Genomic DNA, 21,848 nt, shown 5'->3' with positions numbered 1-21,848 from the left:
AGTTAAATGACAGCTTAACTTTTGCTGACGGGGATTACTTGACAACGTGGCGTTATCTCAGCAAACATTTTCCGCCAAATGAGGGATACGGGCCCACAATTTAATAATAATAGAGAGAGTGAGAGTTTGTGGGTTCGTGTCAGGGGTTAAGTGGACTCGTGTCGCTTATTTCCCGCCAAATAAACGACACAGGTCTACCTAACCCCTAACACGGGTTCACAAACTCATCATCTATTTCTCGCTCGTTGAACACAAATGAGAGATTTATATTCGAATTTGGGGGAAAACGTAATGTTTTTTTGAGACTAAATGGTCAGGAGAGCGTTCGACGAGCGGGAAAGAGATGATGAGTGTGTGGGCCCGTGTCAAGTAGACATGTGTTGCTCATTTGGCGGGAAATGTATGTTGAGTTCGTGCCACGTCGCCAATTAATCCATGTTAGCAAAAGCCAAGTTGACATTTAACTGATCTTTCAATAAATTGATGGACAAAATTTCATTTTTCAATTTACATAATAAATCAGGTGTATATTTGAAATATTTAAAAGTTCGTGGACGCCATTGAAATATCATTTATAGTTATGTGTCTAAATTGAATTTATGGCTAATAATTTTTTTGTAGAATAGTCAAAAAATATTTTTATCTATGAACTGATAATGATTTATTTACTATTGTTTAGTTGACTAAATAATTTCAATTTGATTAAATTTTTTAAAGAGATCATTTTTAAATGGTAATCTTCAAAATAAAAAATGTATAATTCTAACGTCAAATAACAATACAAAATAGACATGAAAAAAAAAAAGATGCGAAAACAAAATAAAGAAAAAAGCAAACAACATTTCTCTTAACACAAAAGAAGAATTTATACATACTTTTTTATATTTATATTTGTTCATAATCCTTGCCTTGCAATGGCCGAGACAAGCCATGACTTGGCCTTAGCCTAGATTAGACATTCCTTGTTTGGAGAGCTGGATTGGACACGACTAAACAATTAAAATAGGCAATAGTCGATTGTCCTATATTTGGTAGATTTATTAAGAATTTTGGACAAAACTTACATTTGAAATTATAGTACCAAATAATTAAGGATTTGCTCAAAGGTGGTCATGACCTATCTTATTATGTCTATAAAATATAATCTTATTTCATATAGTATTGTCCTGCATTCTAAACGAGGATTGGTGGGAATAAGAAAATGGTAGAACTTCAAGTACCATGGTAAGCAAAATATGTCTTACTAATCAATTTTTTAATTAATGAGCAATTAAAATAAAATATATAGGGAACAATATACACATTACTAAACAAATATTTTTTTTCGTACTTAAAAACAATCTAGTGGTTGGATCTCTATATTTGATGGAGGAAATTGAATGTATCACAATATTGAATAAAAAATGATAATTTTTATTTCTTTTGGCAAATTGGCGGGCTTAACGCCCAAGGACAAAATGGTAACTTTCTTACTAGAGAACGGGCTAAGGATTTGTTCTTGTAACATCAAAAGTGGACATTTTCAACTCACACAAGCAATCGAAATCGAATAGTAAAACTGTAAAAGGATGGGCTATAAACTCAAATGTTTAACTTCAACCCTCGTAAGCATAAAACCATAAAATACTTATATAATATACTCTCTTTTTTTTTTTTTGCCAAACTTATATAATATACTTGATTTGTAATTAATTATATTATCCTAATAGGTTTATGGCGGATGAAAAATTGGGTTGTCGAGATTTTTATTGTTACGTATAGAAAATTGAAGTATTTTTGACAATGCGAATATGCGATGGCTTGTCAAATATTTTTTGTATGGATTATTTACACTGTTGTTGTGGAGATGATGCCCCACAGATCCTTTGCTCCCCACGTGAATGACAAATGAACTTTGGATGTGATGGTTTGCTTGCTACAAGGAGATGTTGGCTGATGGCCTGATGCTGCTTTCTACTTCTGGATAGCTGAAGTGGTGCACAGAAGTTTCACTAGTGTAAATGTAATCACTAGGAACCAATTCTTAGAGGAAGAGAGGGGGAGGACGGAGGAAGGCGTCGCCGGCCGCTGGTGGTGGGGTTGGCGGCTGACCGGTGACGGGGTGGGTGGGTGCAGGAGCGGAGCTAGAAGGGCCAAAATATGGAACACAAGTTTGAAATCATTCAAAACTTACATCTTAGAGATCAATTTTTTAAACTAATATATTGTGTTAGAGTGGTGCCATTAGTATAAACTGGCCCTTTGACACAGGCATTAATTGGTTTTCATACAGTCTAACTTATCTACTTTTTTTATACTAGATATAACTTATTTATTTGTAACTTCGACCAAAATAACTTATTCATTTGTAATAATTTCGATATTTTTAGTTTGATTCCTGGGCTTATGTTATGATAAAATTGAAACATTTGTGAAAATTAAGGATAAAATTGAAAATTTAAATGCCTCCTTATATAATGATATGAACTTTTTAAATTTTCCTAAAGATGTATGGTGGGCTTTAGAGCTTAACCATTAAGGTATGGACCAACTCTTAAATGGGAGGGACTACTTACCAAGTGCGTAGCTATAGGCCCATTAAGCCTCAAATAGGCCCATTTACTGTTTGTTGCCTCATAATACTGACAGCGGAATTCACTTGATGGTGATTTGGGTATTTATAGTGACTCGACCTAACACCGAAAGGACCACGTTTTTTCTTTTCTCTCTTTTTTAAATGTGAAATTTTTTTATTATAATTTGTAAAGCGATCAACCCTATATTTTTTCCACCTGAAAAGTAAAATTATAAATGTTAATGGAAATAGCAAACTATAAATCTAACAAAAATTAAATTAAACAATTTACAGAATTATAGCTCAAATGGTTGCAAGTATTTTCTCTCACATTTAGGGTTACTCTCCAAATTTCCTCCCCATTGGCTTATTTTGTATAACAAAAAAGATTTGAAAACACTTACGAAAATAATGAGAGTTGTTGAGATGAGATAATAGAGAACATAAAAATTGAAAGTTTGGTATAAGATAACACCTCCAAGTAAGGCTAGGTGTTTTTTTTTTTTTTAAAAAATTGGTTAGAATTAAAATAGGTTAAGGATTTGATTCTTTCTAATGTAATAAAGAAATAAGTATGACTAGGCTTTACAATAACAAAACTAGAAAAAAACAAAAACATGATTTGAAATAATTTTTGATGTGTTTGATTATAAATAAATACATTGACAATATATACGTGAGTCTCACTATATATACATATACTATATATATTTTTAAAGAAAACTGTACAAACAGACATGTATAATAATTTTCTCATAATTTGAATTATTATATTGAGTTTAATACATGAATTGTCTGGACATTGAGTGACCTTCAATTTAAGCTAGTTGGACCTATAAGGTACCAAATTGATCCATTTGATTGCAAAACTAAAGTAACAAAGAAACAAATGATAATGTAGGACTTGTAACGATTCTAATTGTGGCAAGCATTTACAAAAGAATAAAATTATTTTTATCATTTTAAGGTCTCAACTTACAGAGAAATAATACAATAGGTGAAGATTAAGATTGTACAAATAAGATTATTATTATTTTTGGCTGATAAATAACATTACTATTTACTCTACAAAAATTTAATTTTGAACCCCTCTTTTTCTTTGATAAGAAAGAAAAAAGAAAAAAGAAAAAAGAAAAAAGAAAAAACCCAGACCGATTAAAGAGCCCGAAAGAGATGGACCTCGCGGAGAGTAAGTATATGTATAAGTGTATAACAGTATAACTATTCGGTATTCACCGCCATGGAAGCTCACTTTTCCCACCTTGTTTTCTTACCAACACAAACTCTGACTCATTGCTAATTGCTAATTGCTAATTGCATTTTATAAATAAAATAAAAAAATTAAATAAAGATTACCATAAAAACGAATATTTGTATAAAGCTCTCCTTCCCTTTCTTTTATTCCTTCGTCACTTTTTATTAGGGTTTTCATTCAACGTTTCCTTCACTCCCTCCCTCACTCTACATCTCCCTAATCGAAATCGAACTGGAATTTCAATCCGAATTCACTGCAAAATTAGGGTTACGTTCAATTACGGGCTTCTAGGCTTTGTTTCGGTTCGGTAAATTGGTACTGAAGAATCTAGGGTTTCAGATTGGGGGTTTTGGTTCTGTTCAGCTGAAAATTCATAAAGCTTGGATTTTTGTCCGTTTTGGACCTCTAATTTCGCGCGCGCTCTGATATGCAGGGGATAATCGGATCGGTTATGGTGTGATCGCCGCTCGGTGGCGAGCGAGGAATCGAATTGAGGGGTTGGGGTTCTTGTATGGAAACTCGGAGCCGGAAGCGGGCGGAGGCCACCTCAGCAGCCCCTTCTTCATCGTCGTCTGGTCGCACCACTCGTTCCACAAAGCGCGCTCGTCTCTCCTCCACCACCACCACCTCTTCTTTCTCGTCCGTTAACGCCGCCGCACCCGTCACGACCCGCTCTCGCGCCGCCTCTCGGACCCTCCACGACTCCGTTCCCGCAACCGCTGCCGCCGCCGCCATGGACTCCACCAACGAATCGTCAGGCTCCCGTGGCCGCCGCAATAAGAATTCCGATAAGGACGGCTCGGATAAAGGCAAGGAGAAGGAGCACGAGGTTAGGGTTAGGGATAGGGAGAGGGAAAGGGACAGAGAGGCCGAGCGGAACCTTGGGTTGAATATGGATGGCGGAGAAAATGGGGATGACGATGACAATGACAGTGAAGGTGGGGTTGGGATTTTGCATCAGAATTTGAATTTGACTTCGGCGAGTAGTGCCCTTCAGGGACTTCTTAGGAAGATCGGTGCTGGGTTGGATGACCTGCTTCCGTCTTCGGCTATGGGTTCAGCTTCGTCGTCCCACCAGAGCGGGAGGCTGAAGAAGATTTTATCTGGGTTGCGAGCTGATGGGGAAGAAGGTAAGCAGGTCGAGGCTTTGACCCAGCTGTGTGAAATGCTTTCGATTGGTACCGAGGAGTCGCTCAGTACGTTTTCGGTGGATTCCTTTGTGCCTGTGCTTGTGGGGTTGCTTAATCATGAGAGCAATCCGGATATTATGCTCCTTGCTGCCAGGGCACTTACTCATCTCTGTGATGTGCTTCCGTCATCTTGTGCTGCCGTTGTGCATTATGGTGCTGTTTCTTGCTTCTGTGCAAGACTGTTGACGATAGAGTACATGGACTTGGCCGAGCAGGTTGGTCTTTACTGTGCATTTTTAATTTGATAGGTAGAAAAAGATCATAAATATTGATATTAACTGAGATGTTTAAATGTATAAATGTCTCGTGTGCTGAATTCTACTTTATTTGAAGCAACTGGTAGTCTGCATTTTTGCGATGTTCTTTTTGTGTCCTGCGTTCTGATAATTGCGGTTGTTAATTTGTTATGATGCAAACAGTCACTGCAAGCTCTAAAGAAAATATCTCAGGAGCATCCAACTGCCTGTCTACGAGCTGGTGCTCTTATGGCAGTGCTTTCTTATCTGGATTTTTTCTCCACAGGAGTGCAGGTAATCCAATTAGTTAAGTTTCACTTTGTAGCGTGATTAGGTATGATGAGAAAGGACTTCATTTTGCGCTTTTGAATTTCATCAACTGTTCCTATGTTTCAGCGTGTGGCATTATCAACTGCTGCAAATATGTGCAAGAAACTTCCTTCAGATGCAGCTGACTTTGTGATGGAAGCGGTCCCATTGTTGACAAACCTTCTGCAGTATCATGATGCAAAGGTAAGGTCATTTTTCCTTAGTTTTAAAGTTAAACCAGCACATCTATTTCTAGTTCGTGTTCCTTTTCATGATGCGCCCTTTGTTTTTGTTGTAGGTTTTGGAGCATGCTTCTGTATGTCTGACACGAATTGCTGAAGCATTTGCATCATCTCCTGACAAACTTGATGAACTATGTAACCATGGGCTAGTTACTCAATCTGCGTCCCTTATTTCCACCAGCAATACTGGAGGTGGACAGTCATCCATCAGTACACCTACTTATACGGTAAGTCCAATCTGTTTTTTTAAATTTTGATGCTTAAACATGAACACACGCATGCACACATATCCATGTATTATGTATACGAGAGTTCCAATTTTGACTTGCAAACCATCCAGGGCTTAATCCGACTACTTTCAACCTGCGCTAGTGGTTCTCCCTTAGGATCTAAAACTTTGCTTCTTCTTGGGATCAGTGGCATTCTTAAAGATGTTCTTTCAGGTTCCGGCATTTCTTCTAATACATCAGTTTCTCCTGCTTTAAGTAGGCCACCAGAGCAGGTAATTGCTGCTTTATTTGGATGCTTCATTATACCTTCTCAGTCTAATTATTCCAATTTTTTTCTTTTTGATAGAAAACAAGCTTCATTGCAAAGTCAAGAGTTACATAATTTTTGCCTAGTCATGGACAAGAGGTCCACAATGTAGCCAAACTTTACAAACTTTGCCTATTACATCCAAGACTTGAACTACAAACTTCTCTCTAGCTACAGATGACTAAACTTAGCCTATTACATCCATTGTTGTTTGTGCAGATTGAAAATTTCTGTATTAATTTATTTCTATTCCTACCTGCCAACTCTAAGCTATGTTGATTAGACCTGAAAGTGAATGTCTTTTTTCTTCATGTTTATGAACTTATGGTATAGAATCTGATGGTTTTGAGATGTGTTGAATATGGTGTTGACGGTTCTTTTTTTGAAGTTTTCAGATATAAAATTGAACTTATACAGTTTGGAGTTGATACATCCAATGCCTTTTTTGCCATCTGTTGTCTGTACATGATAAAGTTTTCCAATCTTAAGAGAGCAGTTTTTTTGTCCATATGGTTTGTTATGCTTGGTTGAATGAAGTTTTTTTTTTTTATATTGTATATTTGTTCTTTGGAGTTGGTGAAAAATCTTGCTAGTTGATTGGTAAATCTAGTTCTTTGTCAACAAGATTAGTTCATCAACCAGAGAGCATCACCAGGGTTTGTAACCTATTGATGTGTACTGGACATTTAGACCCACATGAAACTTTATCTGACCTATGGTTCATGAGTTGTTTGTTTCCATAATTGCTTCAAGATTCCAATTAGAACTTATTGACTAGCCATTGTGTAGCTCAGTTCTGGACAGCTAGAAAACAGCAAACTCAGATGGGTTGGAGTTTGTAAGTGGGTATCAAATTGTTGGTTGGTAGATGTTGCTTTTTTGGGTATTATAAAGTATTGTTGATTGGTGATGATTATGGTTATAAAGTTCATACGTCTATCACTCTGCTTTTTATTATATAATAGTTGGTAATATATTTTGGTTATGCTTTATTTCATTTTTTATGATAAAATTGTTAGATGGTACTATTTTTTAAATCTCGCAATGATCCTTATTGCTATCTAAGTTCTTCTGTTTTTTTAATTCCACTGCCTAGATCTTTGAGATTGTCAATCTAGCAAATGAGCTACTTCCTCCACTGCCACAAGGAACCATCTCCATTCCGTCCAGCTTCAATATATTTATGAAAGGACCTGCTGTGAAAAAGTCTTCTGCTACCGGTTCTGGGAAACAAGAAGACGCAAATGGAAATGGTCCTGAGATTTCAGCTCGTGAGAAATTATTGAATGAGCAGCCTGGGCTTCTTCAGCAATTTGGAATGGATCTCCTTCCTGTTCTAATACAGGTCAGTTTTTGGCCTTCAGCTAAATTCTAGTTTTTTAATTGATGTGGTTGGTAAATGGTTTTGTTTGTACCTGTCAAGCAGATTTATGGATCTAGCGTAAATGGCCCTGTTCGCCACAAATGTCTATCAGTTATTGGGAAATTAATGTACTTCAGCACTGCAGAGATGATACAGTCCCTATTGAGTGTGACAAATATTTCAAGGTATCCAATATGTCTTAACCAGATCTCTTGATACGATGATACCATGCTAGTACAGATACTAACTTGTATGCCATTAATTGATTCAATAGTTTCTTAGCCGGTGTTTTAGCATGGAAAGATCCACATGTCTTAGTTCCTGCTCTTCAAATCGCTGAGATACTCATGGAGAAGCTTCCCGAGACTTTCTCAAAGGTGTTTGTCAGAGAAGGTGTGGTTCATGCTGTGGACCAACTCATCGTAGCTGGTACTCCAAATTCTGTTCCTTCCCAAGTCTCTTCCGCTGAAAAGGATAATGATTCTGTGCCTGGAACATCATCACGTTCTAGGCGTTATAGACGACGCAACAGTAACCCAAATCCAGATGGAAATTCAGTGGAGGAATCTAAGAATCCTGCTTCAGTAAATATTGGTTCACCTCCAAGTTCAGTGGAGATTCCAACTGTTAACTCGAGCCTTCGTATGGCTGTCAGTGCATGTGCTAAGGCTTTTAAAGACAAGTACTTCCCTTCAGATCCTGGGGCGGTTGAAGTTGGAGTTACAGATGATCTATTACATTTAAAGAATCTCTGCATGAAGTTGAATGCCGGTGTTGATGACCAAAAAACAAAAGCAAAGGGAAAATCAAAAGCTTCTGGGTCACGGTTGGTTGACAGTTCTGCAAATAAGGAAGAGTATTTGATTGGTGTGGTGTCTGAGATGCTAGCTGAACTAAGCAAAGGGGATGGTGTATCCACTTTTGAGTTCATTGGTAGTGGTGTTGTTGCAGCTTTGCTGAACTATTTTTCTTGCGGGCACTTCTCCAAGGAGAGGATTTCAGAAGCTAATTTACCAAAGCTTCGTAACCAAGCGCTCAGAAGATTTAAGTCATTTGTTTCTGTTGCTCTTTCTTTCAGTGTTAACGAAGGAAGTGTAGCACCGATGACTGTTCTGGTTCAGAAGCTCCAACATGCTTTGTCCTCTTTAGAGCGTTTCCCTGTCGTACTGAGTCATTCATCTAGGTCATCTACTGGAAGTGCACGCCTCTCCTCTGGACTTGGTGCATTATCTCAGCCCTTTAAGTTGCGTCTCTGTCGAGCACAAGGAGAGAAGGCTCTCCGAGACTATTCATCAAATGTTGTACTGATTGATCCATTAGCAAGCTTAGCTGCTGTCGAAGAGTTCCTTTGGCCTCGAGTTCAGCGAGGTGAATCTGGTCAGAAGCCTGTTGCATCTGCTGGAAATTCGGAATCCGGAACTACACCTACAGGAGCTGGTGCTTCATCTCTGTCTACTTCAAATCCTGCTTCCACCAACCGTCGCCATTCAACTCGGTCCAGAACTTCTGTGAATATAGGAGATGCTGCAAGGAGGGAACCATCTCAAGAGAAGAGCACTAGCTCATCAAAAGGGAAAGGTAAAGCTGTTTTGAAGCCTTCTCAAGAGGAAGCAAGAGGACCTCAAACAAGAAATGCGGCTCGTCGGAGAGCAGCTATTGAAAAAGATGTTCAAATGAAACCTGTAAATGGGGACACTACTTCTGAGGTTTGTTCAAAATGACATCTGGAATCATGATTGAGACTTTTGGTGTTGAAATTTGGTGTTGTTTGGTTAAGTTTATGCTGACAGACAATTCAGTATTACATTTTACACTAATACAAAGTCTTAATGCCAACATTTTTTCATTTTGGGTGCTGAGATAATTTGTTAAGTTGGTTGGTTGTTTAACCTCTATTGATATCTATGTTTCTTGATGTTCAGTTGAAAAACTAGACCTATTGCTGGTGTACTGTTTTTTTTTTTCCTGTGTAGGGTTTAAATGGTCCGGTTACTCTATATTTTTGCTTGCCTTTCTCTTGATAGTTTTGTACCATTTCTGCTTTTCTTTTCCTGTCAGTCATTATTTCCTTTTCTCTGTAGGATGAGGAATTGGATATATCACCCGTTGAGATTGATGATGCATTGGTTATTGAAGATGATGATATCTCGGATGATGAAGATGATGACCATGATGATGTATGTTATCTAAATCTTTTACTTTTTATTACCGAGGGTGGGAGTGAGTGGACGTCATACTTTAACTATTGTACTCTTTTGGTATTGTGGGTTGTCTTCAGGTTCTCAGAGATGACTCTCTTCCTGTTTGCATGCCGGACAAAGTACATGATGTGAAATTGGGAGACTCAGCTGAGGATACTACTGTAGCTTCAGCAACGAGTGACAGCCAGACTAACCCAGCTTCTGGTTCTAGTAGCAGGGCTGCTACAGTTAGAGGCTCAGATTCTGCTGATCATAGGAGTAGTAATTCTTATGGTTCAAAGGGTGCAATGTCATTTGCTGCTGCTGCCATGGCTGGGCTTGGATCGGCTAGCAGGGGTATCAGGGGAGGCAGAGATCGACAAGGACGTCCTCTTTTTGGTAGCTCTAGTGATCCTCCTAAGTTGATCTTTACTTCTGGTGGGAAGCAGCTTAATAGGCATTTGACTATCTATCAGGCCATTCAGAGACAGCTTGTGCTTGATGAGGATGATGATGAAAGGTATGCTGGCAGTGATTTCATATCCAGTGATGGTAGCAGGCTGTGGAGTGATATTTACACTATTACCTACCAGAGAGCAGATGGTCAAGCTGATAGGGCATCAGTTGGAGGAACAAGTTCTACAACTCCACCAAAATCAAACAAATCTGGATCTGCTTCCAATTCTAATTCCGAGTCCCACTTGCATCGAATGTCACTTCTGGATAGCATTTTGCAAGGGGAACTTCCTTGTGATCTGGAAAAATCTAATTCTACTTATAATATATTGGCACTACTACGTGTACTAGAGGGCTTGAATCAGCTTGCACCTCGTCTGAGAGCTCAGATAGTTTCTGACAGTTTTGCTGAGGGGAAAATCTCAAATTTGGATGACTTGAGTACAACTGGTGCTAGGGTTTTTCCTGAGGAATTTATTAACAGCAAGCTCACTCCCAAATTAGCCCGACAAATCCAAGATGCCCTTGCATTGTGCAGTGGGAGTCTTCCCTCTTGGTGCTACCAGTTGACAAAAGCATGTCCATTTTTGTTTCCTTTTGAGACTCGAAGACAGTATTTCTACTCAACTGCTTTTGGATTGTCTCGTGCTTTGTACCGTCTTCAGCAGCAGCAGGGTGCTGATGGTCATGGATCAGCAAATGAACGCGAGGTCAGAGTTGGGAGATTGCAGCGCCAGAAAGTCCGCGTCTCCCGAAACCGAATTTTGGATTCTGCTGCAAAAGTAATGGAGATGTATTCCAGCCAAAAATCTGTGCTTGAAGTAGAATATTTTGGTGAAGTAGGTACTGGGTTGGGTCCCACACTTGAGTTCTACACACTTTTAAGTCATGACCTACAGAAAATTAGACTTGGCATGTGGAGATCAAATTCTTCATTGGAGAAAACATCAATGGATATTGATGGAGATGATCAAAAAGATGGGAAAAGCAATGGTGACATTGTCCAAGCTCCTCTTGGCTTGTTCCCTCGTCCCTGGCCTCCAAATGCCGTTGCTTCTGATGGTAGCCAATTTTCAAAAGTCATCGAGTATTTCCGGCTGGTCGGGCGTGTGATGGCAAAGGCTCTTCAAGATGGGCGGCTATTGGACTTACCACTATCAACAGCATTTTATAAACTTTTGCTTGGTCAAGTAAGCCATTCACACATACCTTTTTCATTTCACCTGGTTGGGTTTGATTGTTATTGTAATTTCAATGTTATTGATCTGGATTCCGATAAATGGGTTTGATCTAGACTTGGAACCTCTTTTTCTTTTTTGGTTGTTCCATCAGGACCTTGATTTGCATGATGTTCTTTCCTTTGATGCGGAGCTTGGAAAGACTTTGCAAGAATTACGTAACCTTGTTTGCCGGAAACTATATCTAGAATCAAATGGTGACAATTGTGATGCCATTGCCGAATTGCGTTTCCGTGGGGCTCCAATTGAGGATCTCTGCTTGGACTTTACACTTCCTGGTTATCCAGATTATGTGTTGAAACCTGGAGATGAAAATGTAAGGAAAGCACCCTCTGGTGCATCTATATTTTCTAAGCCTTTATTGTGATCTTTTGTTTCTGCTGTGGTTACAAAGATGTTTCTAACAAACTGTTAACATTCCAGGTTGATATCAATAACCTGGAGGAGTACATATCTTTGGTTGTTGATGCTACAGTTAAGAATGGAATTACGCGACAAATGGAAGCTTTTAGAGCAGGGTTTAATCAGGTTAAGTCTTTGATCATTACTGAATTGTAGTTTAAATAAAATCATTGCATCTTTGACGTTTTCATATGATGAACTTACGTGTATGCCTGTGTTGTAATATCTTTCAATTCCATTCCAATATGTTGTTGCCATTTTAATTAATATGCATTATTATATCAAATTATAGGACTCTGCAAATGACTTTCCTCATTCTTTCTTTTAACATTGAATAATCTAGCCTGGTTCAGACCCCCAAAAAAAAAACCTAGCCTGGTGTTAATTAGGCAGCAGGACCAGGCCTCTCACTGTAATTATATTTTGTTCGGTATCCGCTGTAAATCTTTTTTAGTTTTTCTTTTATGTGGCTTTCTATCTCCAAACCTGGTATTGCATTTTTTATTTTGATATCGATTCTCTTCCAAGTTGTCACTCCAATACTTACTCCTGTGCTTGTATACTACATGAATATCAGGTCTTCGACATATCATCTTTACAAATATTTACTCCACATGAGTTGGACTATCTGCTTTGTGGCCGCAGAGAGTTGTGGGAGGTAATTTGTGTACTTTGCTAAATCACACTACTTTAATATTTAACAATATCATGCTTATTTCTTTTGTTTCGAATCTATGCAGGTCGATACCCTTTCTGATCACATAAAGTTTGATCATGGATACAATGCCAAGAGCCCTGCAATACTTAATGTAAGTTATTGTTCTATATATTGAAGGGATTGCTTTGGAGATGGAGATGCATATTCTGTTTTGATCTTATGGTGTCTTGTTTATAATGTTCTTAGTTGCTTGAAATTATGGGTGAGTTCACGCCAGAGCAGCAGCGTGCTTTCTGTCAGTTTGTTACCGGTGCACCTAGGCTTCCACCTGGTGGTTTGGCAGTGCTTAATCCAAAACTGACAATTGTGAGAAAGGTATAGTACTGCAATTGATTTAGACTCGGCTGTTGTCTGTGTTGGAATTGTGTTTCTTATGCGAGTGCGTGTGAGATAGCTGCTTTGTATGATATCCTAAAATTGAGGATTTGGTTTTTGGGCATTTAAAAAGTTATATGGAATGATAACTTGACATAGTGTATATAGTACATTATGCTTGTAATGTTTGTGCATATTCAAGAGTGAGTTAATGTTTTCTGTGTATGGTGCAGCATTCCTCAACTGCAAATAATACAGCATCCAATGGGACGGGGGTTTCAGAGTTGGCAGACGATGATCTGCCAAGTGTCATGACGTGCGCCAATTACCTGAAGCTTCCTCCTTACTCCACCAAGGTATTATTGTATTTGGTTAATTAATGCAGTGTGATCTCAAGTCTTGATTGCTTGAAATATTATTTAATTTGTGGGGGCTGTGGGTGATGAGTGTTGGTGTTCGTTGTTTAAACAGGAAATCATGTACAAGAAACTACTCTATGCAATCAGTGAAGGGCAGGGATCCTTTGATTTGTCATGAGATTTTGGGACTAGCCATATTGATCTATTGATCCGTGTATATTACATCAGAACAATCAGGATTGTTTGTCTTTCGCTTACAATTAAAGTAGCCTTTTGGATGATTTTGACGTTGAAAGTGGCATTCCTTCTCTTCAAAAAAAAAGAAAGTGGCATTCCTACTTCTACGCAAATAATGGCTTCTCATTGGTGCAGTTCTAAACTTATCAACATTGTCGAGGTCAGTTCTTTTTTTTTTCGCAATTATTATGGAGGTGAAGGGTATAACAGTGCATGTTTGGCATGCAACATTGGCCTTCCATTTATTTTCTATGGCCTACTACTTTACATATTATTTTTCATTTTGCTTTGTGCTTTTCTGAGATTATTACTTGTGCTTCTGAAAATTCAATTGAATTCTGTTCAGGTTGGATCGACACAATTTTAAGGTGTAAAGAGAATTTTCCGAGAGGGCCGTTTCAGACGCCAGGGACTGTAAATAAATAGGAATTCTTGATTTTTTGTTTCTTTTCCTTTTTGGGTCTTAATAGGCTGGTAGAATATACATGTATGGCGTAAAATTATGAAAGGGGAAAACAAACATCTGAAATATTTTTATGCCTTCTAATCTATTCTATTTCTGATTTAGCTTCAAATTTGTTCCATTTCTCTTTTTAAATTTCATCCTATTGAATCAAACAACTCTTAAATTGTTAATCATGAATCTTTGTGATAAGCTCGTTTGCATTTAATATTTCACATGTGGCCATGTGGGTTTTTGCCGAGTGAACCTTTAATTTGAAGAGTCATCCATATCTGTAGACAAATAAAAGCGATTAATATGACCTAAATTATGGCGATAAATGATTAAATGGTTTTTAATTTGTAGACGTCATATATGGTTCTCATTATTTTACAATTAGTTGGCTTCCAATCTTAATCATAGTATTATTAAACCCTAATGTTATTCTTTTTATCTAGGATTAAATTTTACAATTCGTTTTCTTTTTGAAAAAAATATGATATGTGGATGATTTGGGAATGGAGAGCATAATTTGGAGTATAAATAGTAGCACTCGTAAACTAAGTTTTAAACAAATCTCATGAAATACCCCTTAAAAAAGAGGTCACATGATTCAACACGTGATATCCGATTCAACACGACGAAATTTGATGGAGGTTTGATATTCCAAAAACAATTAAGGTAATAAATTAACTCAATTTTTTTGTTAAGTAGCTACAAAGTCTATAGTAAAAGGAAATCAACCCCAAAGTCTATCTGAGTACAGTATAAAAAACCAAAAGAAAATTAAAGTGTCATCGTATTCTCTTTTATTCATTTTTTTTATTAAATAGATTTTTCTAATCATAACTTCATAAGTAGCAAAATTTATTCAACTTAGGAAATGACAATTTTTGTAGAACTTTTCGAGAATATACATCCTTCATTTTGGTGGGTAGGCCATACTCGAACTTTGGTTATTCTTAAAAGTTTTTTCTCTTTTTTGTATAGGTTTTATAAAAGTTGCTATTTTTGCAAAAAAGTAGGTAAATTTTGCTAGTTTTGATAAAATATGGAGAAATTTATTCCTTCTCTGAAAGGGGGATTTCATACTTTAAAGAAATTCATGTTGACCAACTACAAATGATATTTTTCGATTACAAGGTAAGGCCAAAGCGGGAGGAAAAATTCGAACTCTTGCCTTGGGTATAGGGGTAAAACACAAGAAAACAAATTTTTTTTAATTTTTTTTTTTTATCAAGTATCAGTTGTTGATTTAGATTTAATAATCATGATTCATGACGATAGACAAGGATAAAAGACCATATTATTAAGGTCCCCTGTGCAATATAATCTAATAATGATCTAAACTGTTGGCATGAGTCTATATAGCTTAGAGGCACTGGCTCTTGTCAGATGGGGGTGAGGACCGTGAGGTTGGGTGAGGAGGTGAGGGAAAGAAGATGAAAAAGCTTTCTTTCAAAGGGTAACTTAAGGTAAAAAATTTACAAAAAAAAAAAAAAAGGGTAGGGTCGGGAAGAAGTTACATAAGAAAAAAATTATGGCTGACTAATTAAGTCAGTCTGTATGTTTATGAATGAACTGATAGAAGCAGGATACATAAATTTGAGTGCTGAATTACTACAAAGAAAAATAAATTTGTGCTTTTGGGCCATTTCTAACAATCATAAGTAGCTCTAGCTTTAGGATCTTTAATTGAATTCAAGATGACAACCACCCAAAAGTTTAATCTCATCATCAACACTATCTATCCCTTTAGGCACACTTGGCTTGGACAGCAAGTGTTTTGATCTTGATATCTGGGCAAGAATCCGGGCCGAAAAGCTTTGAGTCAACAGGGATTGTACAGGTACTCTTTCCTAAGCAAAGCTGCTCAAAAACACGAAAACAAAAAGATGAGGATTTTGGTGTAATGTGGTTGAGAAATTTGCACATGTGAATGAGAGATTTATACCTCTTCAACAACCTTCTTGGATCCAGGAAGGTCGCAGTTGCCCAAGGAATAGCTTCCACATGCGCCTTCAGGATCACCAAAGCTTGAAAACTCAACCGCGGCAATCCTTTTAAAGCTTGGACACTTGAGCTCCACGGAAGGTCCATTAATAGGGCGAACAACTTTGAGCTTGCCGCCCTTTCTTTCCCATGCTTTAACATGTGGAGGATAGTTCGCTGAAATGAAGCTACAGATGGTATCTCGGTTGACTGTTAGGATCTCAATGTCTCTGGGGTCACTTGGCTCCTCCTCCAATACAACAAGGTAATTTTGAGGCTGAATGAAGGATCTTGGGATGTGGTACCTGATCACAAGGAAGAAAGTTTTTTAATAGAATACCAAACGCCCCTTAGTTTGCTTTGCATGCATGGAGGTTTCATTGCACTACTTTTTCTGAGATTTACTTACTCGGCTTGAGTAGGCTGTCCAAGAGGAGAGAGGAAAGACATCCAGTGACGGCCGATGCTTTGGCCATTGACCCAAATCATTCCCTTCCCCATACCAGTCATCCGGATAGCAACAGGGTTATTCCCTTGGGGAGCAGCAAACGTTGTCTGCAGCAAAAATCATTGACATAAATATCAGAAAACAAAAAAAAAAGGAAAGTGCTTGTGTAGTGAGCAATGAATAGGGATTGAGCATCTTTGGCAAACTCCAAGTTATTGTCATTAATTCCTAGTCCTGATCACTGCTGAGTACTAACACAATTTGGAACCTGTTAGAATGAATGTGAGTTGTAAATGTTTCCCTTACCTTGTACCACGTGAGAGCCCTTCCTTTACCGGCTGCTTTAGTCCATTGGACTTTTTTTCCCCCCTTCTCAGTGAACACTTTAAGGTTTTCACCATTCAGGCTAGCCTGAAAAATGGGAACAAATATTATGAGATGAGTTGCAATTGGTCAATTTATTGTATGTCATCTCCATTTCAATATTCTTAAAGAGAGGAAGTTCAATGATACCCTATGCCCCCAGCCATTTTGTGAGACATCAATGGTTCCAGTGTTCAATCCTAGGATTGTTACTGAACGGGGCCCTGCAAACCTGTGCTCCATGTAGGCTCCGCTATCCTTCATTCATAAACAACGAATCATAAGTCGGTGTCTGTTTTAAATTTCCATCACAGTGATCAAACTAATTTGAGTTTATGATCAGCTACTTACTGGGAGCCCCACTGTCATGCAAAGCAGAGATATATGGTTGGGCCCTTGTTTTAAGGGAACAGGTTTCTGGAAGACAAAGCCCTTCTCCTCGTGACTTCCATGTTCCATTCCTGAAAACGTGTTCAAATTGCGTTGTCATTTGGTTGTTAGGAAGTGAAGGGCATGCCTCCTGTCAATGACAAATTATGTATGTATGCACGAGTTATGGTGGCCTTACCAACATATTCACCATTGACAAATACACTCATTGCGTGACCAAGACTTGGAATTCGTATAACTGGTTTAATAGTGGACTTCATCGGCAAGTCATATGGACCCAGTTCAAAGCTGCAATCAGAGTACACAATCATGTCAGATTTGGGCAGCAGTACAACTTACACAAGGTATAATACAATTTTATGAGAGTAAAACCAATCTTGTTTAAATTGTAATTTACTTCCTCAACATGGTGCTTGACATAAACTCACCTAGTGGTGTACCATCCATAGTCTGTCCTATCTTTTAGCAAGAAGTACAGCTCCTGTAGTTTCCTGTGATTGACTGATATTTGTGCAACGGTTGGAATGGGTTCTTCAAACTTCTCCCAGTTGAGTTTATTAGCAGCATTTGATGGAACAAAGTTCCTCGAATTATGTTGAGATACAATCTGTTGAGAGTTGAAGACCACGGTCTTGCAATCGGGGAGGATGCTAATGGAATGTGGTGGCAGGAAATAATTCTGCCCGCGCCAATTAACATATGTTTCAATTGTGGAGTGGTTGTTGGCCAAGAAAGCAACACACATGTCTGTCCCAGGCTTCTCATAGAAACGAGCCTACAAAGTACAAAAGCTTAACCCATTTTAGTGACAATTTCTTCCTCCTCATCCGGCCTAGTTCTCAATTCATGGAATGTTTGATACTCACCTCCGTTTCTGAGCCCAATCTTTGGACTCCATGAGTTCCCCCAAGCAAAGGCTTCTTACTTAGACTCAAAGCCCTGTGCAAGTCCTTGAGGTGACTCCATTTGGGATCCCTTTGCAAAGCTGGATCACAAATAAAATCAAGACCCAATTTGATGCATATACGAGCAACCTTCTTGAAAATCATTAGATACAAAAGAAATTTAATTCATATCTTTACCATATTCATCGAGAGGAGCTTCGTCATAGTAGCGAGTTGTTGTGAAAATAGCACTTGTTCTTCCAAAATTTGTGCCACCATGGTACTGCAAGTGTAATATAAGGATGCTTTATATATCATATGTAGAGGAACAGTATTATGTCATTGATGGTTTTCTGAAGAATTTAAAGGTGGTCAGTCAGTTGATAACCATATAGTAGTTGGTTAGAGATCCGCCCTTTGAGACAAATCGCGCAACTGAAAATGCAATATCTTCTGCTGATCTTTGGGAAGGAGGGTCACCAAACACTCTGTACCTGTAAATATGAAAAGAAAACGAAAATTTTGGTCAACAGAAGCCAAGAACAGCCAGAAGAAAAAGGAGATGATAGTACTTAAACCAAGCTTCATTTACTTCTCAATCTAATGTGTGTTTTCAGTATACACTTACTGAGCAGTCCAGTTCTCAGTCCATAGAGAAGGCTTGTTGGGTTTATTAGGGCCTATGAAAGTATCTCCACAGTGCCTTCCATTGCATGTATTAATCTGCACAGGAGAACATGTTTTTCAGGATCAAAGGTCAGAAGACAACAATTAAAACTTCTGTGGTCTTCGGTCAAATTTCCCACTGGCAGGGCCGGTCCTAAGGTTTCGGAGGTCCTAGGAAAATTCCCAAAACGGGCCACTGGTAATGTATGGTTTCTATTAGAATCAATGAAAACTTTGCAAACATACCACGGGATCAGGAGCATCCTTCTGCTTGCACATGATCCATGGCACTTCAACATTCTGTGCCAGTGCCATTTTTGCTGCCCACTGCACATAACTGTCACCCAATTCTCTATATGCAAGCTGGACATGATTGTACTCATTTTCAATCTGTGCCATGAAATATTAGAGGTTAGCCATAAAAGAAAAACATTCATGGAAAAATAACACTTGTGTTCCGAAAAAAGTTTTTGAATAGAATTCCAAATGCCACCTTAATCTTTAGAGAGGACCCGAATACCAACCTGTGCTAAGATAATTGGGCCTCCCTGTGGAGAAAATAGTTTGGCATCCTTCATCTTCTTCATTATCATCGTCACAAACTTCTTCATGAGTTCCTGAAAATGGAAGGTCTCAATCAGTAATTGTGGCTCCTCAAATTATAGCAGTCATCATCATAGGTGGATTTGGAACCTATTGATCACCTTGTATGGTGGATTATCTGAACGGAATATGATGTTGGGGACCTCTCTAAGCCAATATGGAAGTCCTCTGAAGTTTACATTTGGAAAAAAGAAAAATGCATATCATTGAAGCACGAACAATTCACAATAGAAAGAGAATGAGATCCATATCAGAATTATCAATAATATATATACCCGTGGTTCCATTCTGCTTGTATGAATGGCCCAACCCTGAGGGTCACATACATTCCATTCTTCTGCACCAGCTTAATGAACTCAACCAGGTCGGCGTTTCCCTTGAAATTGTACTGCAAAATCAGAACAAAGATTTAATGTAAGCTATCATTTTCACAGTAAATTTCACAATTTCTTGTACTGCAAGAAACAATCTCTGTATACATTATATATATACATGTGTATACATATTATATATAAATAGTACCTGGCCTTGCACAGGCTCATGAAGGTTCCAAAACACATAAGTTTGAATCACATTCAATCCTCCTCGTTTAGCCTTATGGAGAATTTCAGGCCACATCTGAAAAAAAAAATAAAAAAAACCAATTGTACACAAATATTAACTTCGAATTTCATTACCCCACGCACACACCCATTAATGGATTTGGATTATATGTTTGTCTTGTTTTTGCTTGTTTTAATCTTAATCGTGTAATGCAATCCAAGTGTTTGTGTAACTTCATTCACATTCAAAAAGTGTTAGGTATCCATTTCATCATTTGATACTTACTCTTAGATAATAAGATACGATTATGATTAAAAGTCAAACGAAAACAAACCGAGAAAAAACAAGCTGAGGTTCCGGGATCCCCCATTAACACATAAGAAAAGAAAAGTTGATCAATGACTTACTTCTGGTGTGCTCCTCGGATAGTGAATTGAACCCGAATATAAAAGCTCTCGTTTTCCATTGATTATGATAGACCTGGCATCATATGTCACTGGGCCCGTCTCTAGCATCTCTAGCTTCTTCCCATCGGCTCCAGCCCCCTCTTCATCCCCGTCCTCCTCGTCCTCACTCATACCCGTGGTGTTCGGGTACTTATCTTTGGCATGGACTAGAGTTGCCGAGACCACCAGAAAAACAAGACCAATCAATACCAACCTGCTTGGTACCACCACCATTATGTCAATCAATTACCTAATCAATTCTCTAATCAAATTTAGGCTAAACAGAACACTTCTGCCTCCTTCAGAATGGTGGGGTACCCAGAAGCTGGTTCAAAAACTCCATCAAACACAAAGATGTAAGAGATTCAATGGTAAATCATATGATGTCCCACTGATGACAACCCAGAATAACAATAGTTGTTCTGATGAATTGTTGTTGTTATTGTTTGTTTCAATCCTCTGGTCCTTAATCTTGCCTTGTGCTCTGTCCAATCTGCTGTTTTTCTCTCTCTCTCTCTCTAGTGGTTGTCTGTTTGTATATCAAGGATTTAATTTTGCTACTTTTGGAATAGAGCAATCCGAGTTTTTGGGGTTTGAATGTGGACTGTCAGTGATATGTGGATGCCATGGCCTTGTTCACTCCAGTAGTTATGTAACAGCATAGTCCGAGATTGATGGCTAACCCAGATTTCCATAAATCTGCATGCACCAAATTTATATGGCAACGCCTGCTAGTGACAATTTCTTAATGTGACCGTGGATTTAGCCTTGTTTTTCACTTTTTTTTTGGTTCCATACATTTGACCATGCCTCCATTTTAATTCCTTTTCTGTTTTCCACATCTTTGAGTCTTCTCCTTGTCAAACATTATTAATGTGTATAGGATTAGGCCTACAACTAAGTTGTGTATATTTTGACCTGCAATAAAAGGATTAGATTAGAAGGTGATCATCATGTAATCCAATTATTATTATTATTGCTATATATGTACCATTCATAGACAATTTTCAGTTCATTTCCCAAAACCATATATATATATATATATATTCATACCCAATGCATGATTTATGTGGTTTGAAATTCCATTCCTATCCAACTATCAAATATATACAGGCACTCATTAGTTTTATGATAAAATCTCTTGATGGATACTGTATCAAACATAAAAGGAAAAAAATCGCTAAAATAATAGTGATAAAACTGACTATTGTGCAATACATCATTTCATTAAGGAGATAAGTCTGATTTATAATATATGACCACAATGAGAATAATAGTTCATAGAATAAACCCATCATTTTTAAGGAGATAATTTTCCATACCCCAAACCCTTGGAGTTAGTTTTACAGAATAAAAAAAATGTTGAGGTTAATCTAAGTGGCGAAAATGAATGAAGTAATAGATTTTGATTAATATAAGTCTTAGAGTATGTTTTCTAAAATGTAATATAAAGTGACATTTCTCCCAATGCCGGAGAGTT

At 37.8% G+C, this 21,848-nt stretch overlaps 2 protein-coding genes across 3 annotated transcripts; one reads left to right on the top strand and one right to left on the bottom strand.

Moving 5' to 3' along the window:
• The first annotated feature begins 3,892 nt into the window (after positions 1-3,892).
• On the top strand, positions 3,893-14,166 carry KAK (HECT ubiquitin protein ligase family protein KAK). Of its 2 annotated transcripts, none has more exons than XM_086253333.1 (19): positions 3,893-4,124; positions 4,243-5,214; positions 5,419-5,529; positions 5,632-5,748; positions 5,843-6,013; positions 6,127-6,288; positions 7,420-7,668; positions 7,750-7,871; positions 7,961-9,392; positions 9,768-9,863; positions 9,965-11,512; positions 11,655-11,876; positions 11,984-12,088; positions 12,540-12,620; positions 12,703-12,771; positions 12,867-12,995; positions 13,229-13,351; positions 13,467-13,751; positions 13,938-14,166. In XM_086253333.1, the coding sequence occupies exons 2-18, from the start codon at positions 4,321-4,323 to the stop codon at positions 13,530-13,532; spliced, it is 5,697 nt and encodes a 1,898-aa protein (XP_086109459.1). In that variant the 5' UTR covers positions 3,893-4,124; positions 4,243-4,320; the 3' UTR covers positions 13,533-13,751; positions 13,938-14,166. The 2 variants fall into 2 exon arrangements, with proteins under 2 accessions (XP_086109459.1, XP_086109460.1); XM_086253334.1 differs by having other exon boundaries at positions 3,893-5,214; positions 13,467-13,660; positions 13,692-13,751.
• A 1,622-nt stretch (positions 14,167-15,788) lies between these two features.
• On the bottom strand, positions 15,789-20,602 carry LOC147276401 (beta-galactosidase 13-like). The gene is made up of 18 exons (XM_086252949.1): positions 20,330-20,602; positions 19,902-19,997; positions 19,655-19,767; positions 19,481-19,547; positions 19,301-19,393; positions 19,023-19,166; positions 18,739-18,833; positions 18,499-18,604; positions 18,309-18,393; positions 18,093-18,211; positions 17,655-18,001; positions 17,405-17,514; positions 17,188-17,297; positions 16,987-17,094; positions 16,780-16,884; positions 16,435-16,580; positions 15,988-16,330; positions 15,789-15,902 (listed from the first exon to the last, which is right to left on the bottom strand). The coding sequence occupies exons 1-18, from the start codon at positions 20,600-20,602 to the stop codon at positions 15,789-15,791; spliced, it is 2,574 nt and encodes an 857-aa protein (XP_086109075.1).
• Positions 20,603-21,848: the final 1,246 nt, after the last annotated feature.

This window comes from Dryas octopetala, chromosome 8, assembly GCF_963921425.1.
Source record: "Dryas octopetala chromosome 8, drDryOcto1.1, whole genome shotgun sequence".
NCBI classification, from domain to species: domain Eukaryota; kingdom Viridiplantae; phylum Streptophyta; class Magnoliopsida; order Rosales; family Rosaceae; genus Dryas; species Dryas octopetala.
This window is presented reverse-complemented; position numbering and strand designations above follow the sequence as displayed.